Below are 12,552 nucleotides of genomic sequence, written 5' to 3'. Positions count from 1 at the left end.
GGCAGGAATATGTCGAAAAAATGGCGTCTTCAAAGTTGGATATCATTCATTCCCAACCCCCTATCCGCATTTCACAAAGCTGAATGACGCAGCTGCAATATTTTCCCCCATTCCTCTACTGGATAAATCGCGCCAGAGCCAATTCGGAGCATTATAAGCTCAACCTTTGGACCGACCGGCCAGGTTTCACAAATATAAGAGCCCGATGCTTTCCTCTTAATAGTTTGGCATTGTTTCCTTATCGGCGTCGTATTCCAAATCGCCGGATCATGCGACGAGATCAAGTCATACGACCTTCCTGGACGCGTAATAATATTCCTGATCTTGCACTGTGAATCGATGAAGGCTGAATAAATATATGCCATTGTGGGATACAAGCTAACTACCATAGCCACCGCACCACACTCGAACGCTGCCTTTCGTGTTTTCCATCATAAAATGCTGCAGTAGGATGATTTTTTTGGGGGGAAGAGAGAATAAAAGGGGGATAAAAGGTGAAAGCATGAGCTTGAAGAAAGACCCTGGCGGTAAAAAGGGGGCGATTAAAAATGCAAGGCAAAGCAAGGTTGCAAAACAGGAATAAAAGGCAACTAAAGGAGTAAAAAAAAGCAGATAATAGAATAAACCCAGCCCAGCAGTGGAGAATGGAAGACGAAAGCGATAATAGATATAGGGGGGGAGTGGAGAGAGGAAAAGGGGTAAAATGTTCGCTATACATAAAGTGAGCAATGGTAAAAGGTGGGCGGAAGAGATGGATGGATGCAACATGCAGAGGATTAAGAGATTAAAAGAGCAAAGAAGGGTAGGTTAGCAAAAGAAGTGAGCCATCAAGGAGCAAGAAGAAAGAAGAAGAAGAAAGCAAGTGGAAGAGAAGACCGGAGGAGGAAGAAAAAGCACCCATCCATCCGATCTATGGTCATGGCCCCTGACTTCGTACCGCCCGAGTTGCAGATTATGGAGAGACGTTGATTTCTTTATTATCATATGTAGGTGCAGGATCAAGCCCGTTCATGTCGTTTGAGTAGGTGTGCATTTACATAATGATTGAAGGAGCTAGACAGGTTAGTTAGACATGTAAACAGAGCTATAAGGGGGTATATATAGAGAGAGAGAGAGCGTGTGTGTGTGTGACTTACAGTCGACGTTCTGCTTGATGCTCTTGTGAGGGAGGATAGAGCCACCGTTGACGTAGACCTCATCACCGATAGTCACGTCATCACCCAGGACCGAGACGTTCTCGAGACGAGCCCAGCGGCCGACGGAGCTGTTCCAGCCGATGATGCTGGACTTGACCCAGGCGTGGTCCTTGACCTTGCTGTTAGCGAGCAGGACGCATCTCTGGAGACGGACGCCATCGCCAATGACGACGTTGGGTCCGATAGTCACGTTGGGACCAATACGGCAGTTCTTGCCAATCTTCGCGGAGGGGTCGACGAGGACGTTTCCGCCGTGGACATAGGGCTCGCTGGGGGAGGCGAGCAGCTTGGAGCCCTGCTTGGTGAGAGAGGTGAGGTAGAGACAGGTTCCACTGAGGAAGTCCTTGGGCTGGCCGACGTCCATCCAGAAACCCTCAAGGTCAAAGGAGTGCAGCTGGCCGTCCTTGCATATGGCAGGGAAGGTCTCTTGTTCAATGGAGGTTGGGCGAAGCTCGATGCGCTTGAGAACGCTGGGGTTGAGGATGTAGATGCCGGCGTTGATGCGGTTGCCGACGAACTCGACTGGCTTCTCGACGAAGCGGTCGATGCGGGAAGGGTGGTTTGGCTTGTGAACTACGACACCGTACTTGGAGGGTTCCTCGACCTTGGTGACGACAATGGTGCCCTCGTCGCCGTGGGCCTTGTGGAAGTCTGCAAGGGCCTGGAAGGGGTATTCGCAGATGACGTCCGAGTTGAGGACGAAGAAGGGCGAGTCATCCTTGCCCAGGATCTTCTCGGCAAGCTTAAGGGGACCGGCGGTGCCTAGGGGCTCAGACTCGACGGAGAACTCGATCTTGACATTGTACATTTCCTCATACTGCGGTTCATGTTAGCCCCTTTTGCATCACCGTCAAGGAGAGAGAGAAATTGAGGGGAAGCTACCTTCTTGAGGGCCGAAACCATGACATCTGGGCGGTAGTTGACCGCGAGGACGATATCAGTGACACCAGCAGCAGCCAAGCTCTCGACCTGGTGGAGGATCATAGGACGGTTGGCAAACTCGACCAATGGCTTGGGGAGAGTGAGAGTCTGTCGTTCCAGGTCAGCTTCTGGTCGTGTTCTTCGCGGGCAATTGGAGGTGGGAGCCCGTTGTCTGTCTCAGTTTTCGATCGAGGGAGGGCCCTCTCTATATGCCACGTACCAATGGTCTGAGACGGGTTCCAAAGCCGCCGACGAGAATTAAAGCTATACAGACGTCAGCAGTGGCCCGAGACGCAGCCGACGAGAGAAGAAGAGGCCCAGCGTACCCTTCATGGTGGGCTGTTGGTGGTGTTCTGATAGCTCTTCTGAGAGGGAGAAGGAGGGCGGTGCAAGGAGCGCGGGACGAGCAGCCGAAACAGCCAGATATTAGATGGTGGTCAGGAGAGGGTCAGGAAGAGGAAACGAGAAGACTGAGATCTGCTCGACGTCGTGCTGCCTTTTCTTTATAGTCGCTGCCGGGGCGTTGGTGCTCAGGGGCTTGGGAGAGACGAAGGGAGTTGTCCTGTACGTGTGATTTGCCTGCTTGGGGGGGGATGTTTGGTGTTTGTTCGCTCGCTCGCTCGCTCTCTCTCTCCCGCCAGAGTGAAGTAAAGTCAGCTGGGCGAGGGCGACGGTGCAATAGGGCAAACCCGCGGCATGGCAAAGCCAAAATTTTCCAGTGCAAGTGGAGATGAAGCGCCCCTGAGGTACATCAGGATACCTGCTGGTGCATATAAAAATGCGCGGGTGGTAATGTACTCGCAGGTATCAGCTCACCCCCCTGGCCACTCCCCAGAGCGTCGCGGCCCTGAAACCGACCCAGGGATCCATACAACTGCTCTATCAATCGAATGAGCCGGCGCCAGGGCGGTCCACCGTATCTCGAGGATTCGCAAGCCTCTCCCCTGGGGCTCTGTCGTTGGTGGCGTGTCCTCACAGGGCAGAGTACGGACGAGCAGCTAATCGACAGGAGAGGCAGACTGGCCGACAGACAGGAGCGAGGAGGATGAATTGAAAGGACACGGTTGTAATAATTCGAACACGGGGTGAAACATGCATCGAGATGATAGGTTGCGTGATGTCCCACTTGATACTACTATTCAGAGATTCAAGATGCTACTAAGTAACTACGTGGGGTTTAACTCTGGGAACTTGGTAGGAATAAAGAGAGGGAATATATGGAGTACAAGAATTAGAGTAGAGAGTATACAAGGAAGGACAAGGTCAAGCTGATCCGTTGGAAAAAAAGCTTTCAATGATTGAGTCGATTATTATTATTCTTGAGTATCTGGAGGGAGCCGGTTAACCTGTTCACGGGCCGGTCCGATAAAGTCGAGCATCCAGGACCTGACTCTGGCGACTTTTGCCATCTGCGGGTCGTGGCTGTCTGTGGCAGGGCCATCTAGACGCCGTGCTGGGTAGGGACCCTCAGAGTCCATCTCATCGACAGGTCTCCGGTGCAGCAGGTCCAGGCTGGTCAAGTTGTTGCGCAGACTCTGCCCGTATACTTGGCCCCGGAAGGTTCCCAGCGCTACTGATCGGAGAAGGACGATGTCACATGGGCGGACTTCCTCCAGGGACTCCCAGCGGGCTCTGCTTTGGCTGCTGCTGCTGCTGCTGGAGCTGATGAAGATCATCTCGCGGCGGAAGCCAGCAGCTAATACGAAATCCTGATTTCGTTTCGTCGCCGACCAGCAGCTCGACCAGGTCCATGGCTCGTCCCCAGCGAGTGCGTACTCGACGACGCTGCTCGACTGAGATAACAGCCACTATCAGGTTGACTGTGACAACCCGTGGAGCCAGCCCATTGACATACACTGCCTTGGGGATGTCCTCAAGGTCGCTCAAATGGGGGCGGACGGTCGATCGAAGTTGGGAGCCCGTTGGCAGCAGGGATGAAGCGTCCCCTTCTGGACTGTCAATCAAGCCAGCAGTGGAGTCGTCGTCACCAAAGGACCTCGTATCATCATTGTCAAAGGAGCCAGATGAGATGCCTTCATGCAGTGCAAAGGACTGCTCATAAAACGCAGACAGGGCCGTCGTCTCGAGCCCGCTGACGGACTCGCCGCTGTATCTCTGCACGGCGCCCGCTGTAAAGAACCATTCGCCCTCGTCGATGGGCCCAGTCAACACCGTAGTCTCCCTGACCTTCTCCAGGCTCCTCCATCGAGCTTCGGCCGCTGCGTGGTGCGTCTTGCTGCCGGCCGTCTCCAGCTCGTCTTCCTCCCAGCACAGAGAGCTAGGCACTGGTGCGCCCGTCAGGACGATGTGTCTCCGGGACATGCTGAGCACGGCATCGCCAGCTTCCTGAGCTCCTCCGTACTGCTCCTCCAGCTATGTAGACGCCATCTCCATCTCCATCTCTATCTTCATCGTTTATCACCGTCGTCGTCGTCTCTTGTTGATGTCGCGATGTCTTCTTTTCGCTTCCTTTGACGTCCCTCGAAATAAATGTGCTCGCTTAGTCAGCATCCGGAAGTGGCAACTCCAACGGTTTTTCTTCAACTTCGAACATCGCGAAAGCCGCAGAAGAAAGAGAGAGAAAAAAAAAGACGAAGACCAGCAAGCAAAACAGCAAAACGAACCCCGAGATCAGCCGGCGACGGGCATGGCTGCTATCATCGCCCTCTACCTAGCCGTGTCTTGCAATCACATCTAGTCCTCTTCTGCCTCTTTTTCTGTGCGAAAATCGAGCGGTTGAGGCATGGCGTTCCACGCGCACCTCGGCCTCCCGGTAAGTCGAACATACGCCAGCTCTCCCAACGACGGACATGCAGGCTAACGATGGCTGTGTGCGGTAGAATATTGCGGCCGTGACCTCTGACCTGTGGCCGTCAGTGTCAAATGTGCTCTCGGCGCCGTGGGGAGGCCGCCAGGCAGCTGTCTCCGGCTCGCGTGCGTATCATGCGTCATCAGTGAGAAGGCCAGGGCAAACGGCACGGAACGACACACCTTGCTCGGTAGGTCTATATACAACTGCCTATATCTGGGATGAACGACGGCTCACACGTTGCGTTAGGCTCCGGTCACGCTGCCTGACGGACTTGGGGTAGATACGCTCAGAGCAGCCGCGGAACTGAACCTTTCCCTACGCCACCAGTCTTCTCCCCCAACAATGTTGCTACAGGGTACGCAGTGCACTTCTATTCGGGCTTAAAAAAAAACAATGTGTGACAACCTGACAATCATTCTAGGTAGCCGTGCAGCTAGCCTCAGCTCGCAGCTCTCTCGATTCGCAACAACACCAAGACGCCACCATTCAACTCTATCCTTTGCCCAACTCAACCGTCCGTCTCCCGTCCCCAAACCAACCGGTCTATCTCCGCTCCAATGTCAAAGGTTTCTCTTCGGAGGATCTTCACAGAATGTCCTCGCGCGTATGGAAAGATCTGCAAACAACAACCCCGGGAGTGCTGCCGCTCAAAACTCTTTCTACAATGCGCTGTTAAAAGCAAACATGCCCGGGATCATAATTGAACGGTACCGCAGCGGGAAATTCGCTAGTAACTCTCTGTCTGAAGCTGTCTACGCAAAGGCACTCCAGAAAGTTGGCAGCGGCAGCGAACAGGCCCTCGGTCAAGGCCAACAGCAGCAGCAACTCAACCCCGCAAATCAGAATTTGAGTGCTGATCAGCTCCAGGCCATCGGCCAGGCAGTGGCTGCTCGTTCATATGGAGGTCAAATCGGCATATCCAACAAGAACAGCGGCACGGGGGCCAAAGATACCCCCCTATATGTCGTTGTTGACGAGTCTCTCGGCAGCTCCATCTTCCGCTGGGTTAGGTTCTTCCTCTTTTTTGGATTCATCACATACTTTTCGCTTCTGCTTGTTACCGTCTTTGTCGAGACCACTGGTATCATGAAGAATGTCAGAGGCTCGCAGGCCAACGAAGCCAAGCCGGAACATCAAACCGTCAGATTCAGTGATGTTCACGGTTGTGACGAGGCAAAGGATGAACTGCAAGAGCTTGTTGAATTCTTGTCTAACCCTGAGCGATTCTCTTCCCTAGGCGGCAAACTCCCCAAAGGTATACTTCTTGTTGGCCCTCCCGGAACCGGTAAAACGCTCCTTGCCAGAGCTGTTGCTGGAGAAGCAGGCGTTCCTTTCTTCTACATGTCCGGCTCCGAGTTTGACGAGATATACGTTGGTGTTGGAGCTAAGCGTGTCCGTGAACTGTTTGCCCAGGCCCGGGCCAAAGCACCAGCTATCATCTTCATCGATGAGCTTGATGCCATTGGCGCCAAGCGAAACGAACGAGATGCAGCCTATGTCAAACAGACTCTCAACCAGCTTCTTACCGAACTCGACGGCTTCTCTCAGACAAGCGGTGTTATCATAATTGCGGCAACCAACTTCCCGGAACTCCTTGACAAAGCTTTAACCCGACCTGGCCGATTCGACAGAAAGGTCGATGTCAATCTTCCCGATGTTCGTGGCCGAGTTGACATTTTGAACCACCACATGAAGAACATTCAAGTCAGCACTGAAGTCGACGCTACTGTCATTGCTCGTGGAACTCCCGGATTCTCTGGTGCTGATCTCGAGAACCTCATCAACCAAGCTGCTATCCGCGCCAGCAGGGACAAGAAAGCCAAGGTTGGCCCCGAGGACTTTGACTACGCCAAGGATAAGATCTTGATGGGTGCAGAGGCCCGCAACCGCATGCTTAGAGACGAAGACAAGCTAAAGACCGCGTATCATGAAGCTGGGCATGCCCTTGTTGCTTATTTCTCGCCTGATGCCATGCCGCTTTACAAGATCACCATTGTCCCTAGAGGAGTGTCGTTGGGAACAACTCATTTCTTGCCGGAGATGGACATTGTTTCAAAGGATTATACAGAGTATATTTCCGACATCGATGTCTCCATGGGCGGCCGGGCGGCTGAAGAACTTATATATGGACCTGACAGAGTTTCCAGCGGTATCTCGGGTGTAAGTTTATTAAAACCTCTGTTTCTTTCGTTAATGTTTTACCGTTTATTAACCTTGTTACAATACAGGACATTCGAAGTGCAACGCAAACTGCTTTTACCTTGGTGACACAATATGGTTACTCTAAAAAGCTAGGCAACGTCGACTTGAACACCGGTTATGACATGCTCTCTGCGTCAACAAAGCAGGACATTGAGGATGAGGTACGCCGTCTAGTTGACGAAGCTAGCGCTCGCGCGTCGGCTATCTTGAAGGAGCATCGCCACGAACTCGAACTCCTAACTCGCGCCCTGCTCGAGTACGAGACCCTAACCAAAGAGGAGATGGAGAGGATAATAAAGGGTGAGAAGCTCGACAAGATATTAATGCCTTCGAAGACACCGATAAAGCTACCGGAAGCTCTGACTTCCGTCCATATAAATCCTGTCACTGGCAGCACCTCTACCTCAAAGTGAGCTACAATGCGCCATGGAGAGACAGACGACCGGCCGTGATTCATCAAAATCAGCGCTCGCATAGTGGAGAGAACTGGAGAGAGATAAATTGTGTTTCTCCAAGCATCAAAGCTATATATTTTGATATGTGTATTATTTCAACTCATGTTGAACTACTACTGCTACTACTAGTATGATTAGCAAGCACTTACTGATACATACTGCTACCTCTGCTGCGTGATCGAATGGCATCTTCTCTTGGATCCGCTTCAAATCGGGACGATCTCCTCTTACCTCCTCTTCAACCTTCTCTCTTCCCAAAAAAAATGAGTCCGGAAATCTTCCTCACAACCTCCATCCCTTTCTTATTTTCTTTTTTCTTTTCTTTTTGACCTCCCTCAAAACTTCAAACTTCCCGCACTCTTCTTTCCCCTCCTCATCTATTCGATATATACCTACGCGAGACGCCACACTCGGACTTCATTTTCGCATGTTTGCCCGAATTATCTGCTCCGTCCCTTTTGTTTTTCCCCATTTTGGCTTCCCCCATATGCAATGTGGGAAAAGGCTTTTCGAAACGACCGTCTGTACTCCGCGTATTCTTACTCTACTCGTGTATAATTGGAATAAATAGAATAAAATGCGAAAAAATCTCCTGCCGAAGCCCATCTCCATTAACGAACAGGCGAACAGCTGCTATAAACGTTGCTCTTGTCTTGCATCATCGCCTCGTGTACCCAGTCAGCTGGTGTTGGGTTGGATATAGTAGTAGGTAAAGGGGGAACTCCACCATCCCTCCGTCCGATAGTTACCTCTACAACAAGCAATATAGCTAAACGTGATTAATGACAGAAGGCAAAAGGAACGGCCCGTCCGACCCGGCCGATTCAACCTTCCTTTCCTCCTCAAGCTCCGGCACTCTCATGGTATCCGTTAAGTTATTGTTTCTTCGGCTTCATTATTGTTCTCAGCTACAGGGAGGGTGTCCCCTGAATCAGGATAAGGCTCAGCTGCGTTGCCCTGCACTACGCAGGATCTTGACCCTCGCTTCCCTGCGGTGTAACTAACAGACGTATGTCATCAGTTTCTCGCCTAACTAGTTGCCTGGTAGATCGATCGATCTGTGCACTGTCGACTTAATTAATATAGCAAGTACAGAGTAGACACCGATCCAGTCCAAGGCCTGCTTTGGAACTACCTGGCTGACGCCCAACCAGCTCACTTCCCCTTATAGAATATGCATACTGGCAGTTTACCTTGCGGTTGCATCAGATAAACATGAAACAGATAAATTATCCTTGACCTTTAAGATGCCCAATCCCGAGAAGCTTTGAGTCACTTGAATATAGAATCAGCCCCCTAGCTAACTACTCCGTTCTTGGCTGTCCGATTCCATTTCTTTTTTCGAAGCACTTGTTCGACCCAACTAACGATGAGCTTTGATCCGAGTGTTTTCTGTCCATATGCACTCGATTTTAAAGGCTGGGTACTCGGACCACTCTGACGTTTGTCTAGGAAACGCATCCCCGGTACGGAGTATACCCACTAGATAGAAACGATGCAAGGCGAATGCATGCTTTCTGTACGTCAGGAGATTAGTACACTAATGACACGTCTGGGACCAATTACTCCTTAGGTCCGGTCGTATTTTGTATTGGTTGACTTACCAGAGCCAAAAGCGCACAGAATGAGCACGGGCTGATATCTTCCATGCTCCCATGGTATACCACAACCACAGTCAGAGACAGTGATTGACACAGGGAACCGTTCCGTACCAGCGCCCTTGGTCCCGAATCCGATGTGGCTTGGAGAAAAAGCCAGATCTCCATTGCATCCATGCATATCCTCACTCTCCCCCTTTTTAAACTTCTGGTCTACAGTACTTAAGTATATGTCCCATTGCTTTTTCCTAGTCCATGTAGGCTAACTTATACTTCAATCTAGCCCGCATCATACAACCATGTACTCTAGAGTACACCTACCCTGCCTTTGCAGGTAGGGGAACTTGCAACAGTTCTTCCTATACGTAGGCGGCACCGGCAAGCAGAGATCTTTATCGGAAGAACCATATGTTCTAATGCAAGAGGCTTAACTGGGCACGTATTCAACGTCCCGTTTAGGTAAAGGGCCACTGGCAGCTGTAGAGACGGACGAACTAGAGATGCAGTGCATAGGCGAAGTCCATCTTAGGGAGGTAGATATACTCCCCGACTGGGTGTATCCATGCTCGGCTGGTGGGGTTGAACTTTCAACGCAAGCCCACGCCATCACGTTGGTAAAAAGGGGCGGCAGGGAGGGAGGGGTTTTTCCTTTTGGAATCAGACCCGGGATAAGGAAATATTTGTAAGAGAAGGGCCCGTTAGGAGGAGATATTGGCGAGTGGATTGACTGCGGGCTGAAGAAGAAGCAGAAGAAGAAGCGTCCTTAGAGGGGTGAGGGGCGGACCGTCTCCGCATTATGCAGATAATAAAGGCAGATTGTTTCGGGGATGTGGTGAAAGCAAGAGAAGAGGTTGATTCAAGGGAAAAAGAAAGGAAGAGAAGAAGAAGAAGCAAAAGGAAAAAGAAATCAAACATGTTTTTGCGGCGCATCTTGACTGGACCAGTCGACGCACGGTGTTTATATCAGGCGCTTCTTTTAAGGCCTGTGCGTGCGAGATGCATCGAGATTGATATATCAACGATATATACTCTTTCTTCTGCGGTACACGATAACGAGGCCGTTGGCTAGTTAGTTAGACGGTCTCATGGTTAACTGCCGTTAGCCCTGGTACGCAAGCTGTCAAAAGAACCGAGACGAATCTGACAAGTTTCAAAGCGGGACAGGCAATATCAAGCCCACACACCCTATAGCGATGGAGAAGCAAAGTCGAACTCTCGTGAATAGGTGTCTATCAACTAGTGGCCCTGAAAGTAGGCTGTCACATCACCCTCGCAGTCCTGGAGATTGAAGTCCATGGAGGCGTGGTTGATAAACATGGGCGAGGATCTCCCATGCCAAGTGGACGGTGTTCTTTTTTATCATGATGGAGACATGACCTGCAGACGTTTTGGTTATTCTTGCCTGATATACGGAGTATGGTAGTTAACTGGTTAGCTCTGTATATCACCTGCATATACTCCGTACAGAGAGGCACCGAGACAACCAAATATCGGGTGTCTGTTTTTATAGCCCAAATACGTGCCAGACCGGAACCCCCTTGAACAGTCAACTAGTTACCGCGTGTCTCAACCATCAGAGAACTATACAGCGCGCCTGTGGCCCTTCTTCTCGTTTCCCCAAGCGGCCTGGACGCAGCTGGCCAACCTTCTTCTCGTGCTCCCCTCTCCTATCGCTCCTTGCAGCAATATGATGTATCTGATGAGACCCACCAGTGGGCGGACAGTAGGGCATGGTATTGGTGACAGGAACCAGCGGGCGCAAACCATGCAAGGGCTGGATGGTGAAGATAGCAACCGCTGACTCTCTGAACGGCTCTTAGAGGGTTTCAAGCAGCGCTTCACGGCGCGGGATGTGTGGGGCGCTGGCGAAAGGTGTAATCCTTCGACAACGCACGTAAACAAGCCCATTTTGAGGGTGGGATGGATGGCATGGCCAAATTTAACGGAGTCGTTGTTATTTCAAGCCCCCCAAACACTGATTGCTAAGGGATGAGCAATTCATTTGGCCAAAGTATCAATTGCTGTGACGTTATGGGTTCACGAGGCACGCAGTATATTCCGCACGTAACTATGTAGCTATGCAGAAAAAGAAAAGAACCTCCAAAGCCAATAACTAGTTATCTCATGAAAAAGAAGGCATGTTTCCTAGACTCTCTCTTGACAAATACATATCGAGCTTGCCTGCGATCGACGGTCCTTTAAAGAAGATATGTTCAGGCTGTGCCTCTTGACCCCAGAGCCCAGACCGTGCAAGGGAGGGAAGAAGAAAAGGTAAAAGTCAATATCACTCGTAAAAATGTATGCTTTTGCCAAACCAGCCAAAGAAGATCAGTGAAGTATGCAAAAATCCAACGCCGAGAAAAGTAAGAGAATGCCCGAGTCGAGGCCGCCCCTCCACCGCACGAGACCACTGTTAACAAATTTGGTTTCATCATCTTCTTCGTCTTCGTTGCTGTTGCGTGACAGTTCTCCCATAGAGACATGAGACATTCGTAGTGAAAACAGAGTTGCAAAATGAAGGGGGAGGGAATAACTATGGTATCGAGGCGCAAGCAGATCCCCCCGAATTTCGCACCGTACGTTAATAGAAACAGGTCCTGCTGAGGGGGAGGAGGATTTGGGCAGGTCAAAGTGGACGCTTGAGTCCGTGGCTCTCTGTTAGGAAGATTGAGAGGCAACGGCAGATTGCTCCTTTTTCCTGCAGTCCCCTGGATTACACAATAAACATGTTAGGTATCAATTGAATATAATATTTTGAAAGATTGGCCGTATAAATAGACTTGGAGGCAGAGGAAAATATCAAAAAGAATCTGTTTGAAAGGAAGGAGGTAATACCGCATTTATCCCCAGGCCGGGTCTCGCTATATCCAGGAGTCGTGTTAGTTGCCTCCTTGTATTGTTATATCCCAAGTTCTGAATACTTGAAACGAGCTCTAGGCGCAAACATACCTTGCAACGACATTTGGAGGACATCGTTTCTGTGTTTTCTGGTACACAACACACCATGCCCTGACCAGCAGTCGGATATGGCTACACTGGTAATTGACTTCAACGTAATCGCACATGTTCGAAATGTATGTATGACATTCAATAACAAAAGAGGTCTTGGAGTGAGATTAAAAATGAACGAAGCTCAGGAGGTAAAAGTGAAGATATAAATAGTCTAGTCCTGTCTAGCCGCAAGTCCACTGTTGGCGGCAAGTATGATAACTAACATATGCATAGGCCAAGCGGGCCTGATGTAGATTCTGGCAGGTAACGCAGTGCGCCGGTAACTAGCAAAGTAACCACCCACCCTTCGTACGCGAGCTGGTAGGGGTGAATTGTTTTTTGTATTCTTTTTTTTTTTTTTTTTTTTCAAGAAGTAC

At 50.5% G+C, this 12,552-nt stretch overlaps 3 protein-coding genes across 3 annotated transcripts; 1 reads left to right on the top strand and 2 right to left on the bottom strand.

The window, feature by feature from the left end:
• Positions 1–784: 784 nt before the first annotated feature.
• On the bottom strand, positions 785–2,450 carry TRV_04667 (uncharacterized protein; the record flags this gene model as incomplete). The annotated part of the gene is made up of 5 exons (XM_003021189.1): positions 785–910; positions 1,038–1,084; positions 1,137–1,958; positions 2,015–2,245; positions 2,444–2,450. The coding sequence occupies 5 exons, from the start codon at positions 2,448–2,450 to the stop codon at positions 785–787; spliced, it is 1,233 nt and encodes a 410-aa protein (XP_003021235.1).
• Positions 2,451–3,710: 1,260 nt separating this feature from the next.
• TRV_04666 (uncharacterized protein) lies at positions 3,711–4,439 on the bottom strand (the record flags this gene model as incomplete). The annotated part of the gene is made up of 1 exon (XM_003021188.1): positions 3,711–4,439. One exon carries the CDS (start codon positions 4,437–4,439, stop codon positions 3,711–3,713), a length of 729 nt encoding a protein of 242 aa, XP_003021234.1.
• An 883-nt stretch (positions 4,440–5,322) lies between these two features.
• TRV_04665 (uncharacterized protein) lies at positions 5,323–7,544 on the top strand (the record flags this gene model as incomplete). The annotated part of the gene is made up of 2 exons (XM_003021187.1): positions 5,323–7,089; positions 7,158–7,544. 2 exons carry the CDS (start codon positions 5,323–5,325, stop codon positions 7,542–7,544), a joined length of 2,154 nt encoding a protein of 717 aa, XP_003021233.1.
• Between the last annotated feature and the right edge of the window lie 5,008 nt (positions 7,545–12,552).

Source organism: Trichophyton verrucosum (assembly GCF_000151505.1).
Source record: "Trichophyton verrucosum HKI 0517 chromosome Unknown contig00360_1.f1.exp, whole genome shotgun sequence".
In the NCBI taxonomy this organism is placed as follows: domain Eukaryota; kingdom Fungi; phylum Ascomycota; class Eurotiomycetes; order Onygenales; family Arthrodermataceae; genus Trichophyton; species Trichophyton verrucosum.
This window is presented reverse-complemented; position numbering and strand designations above follow the sequence as displayed.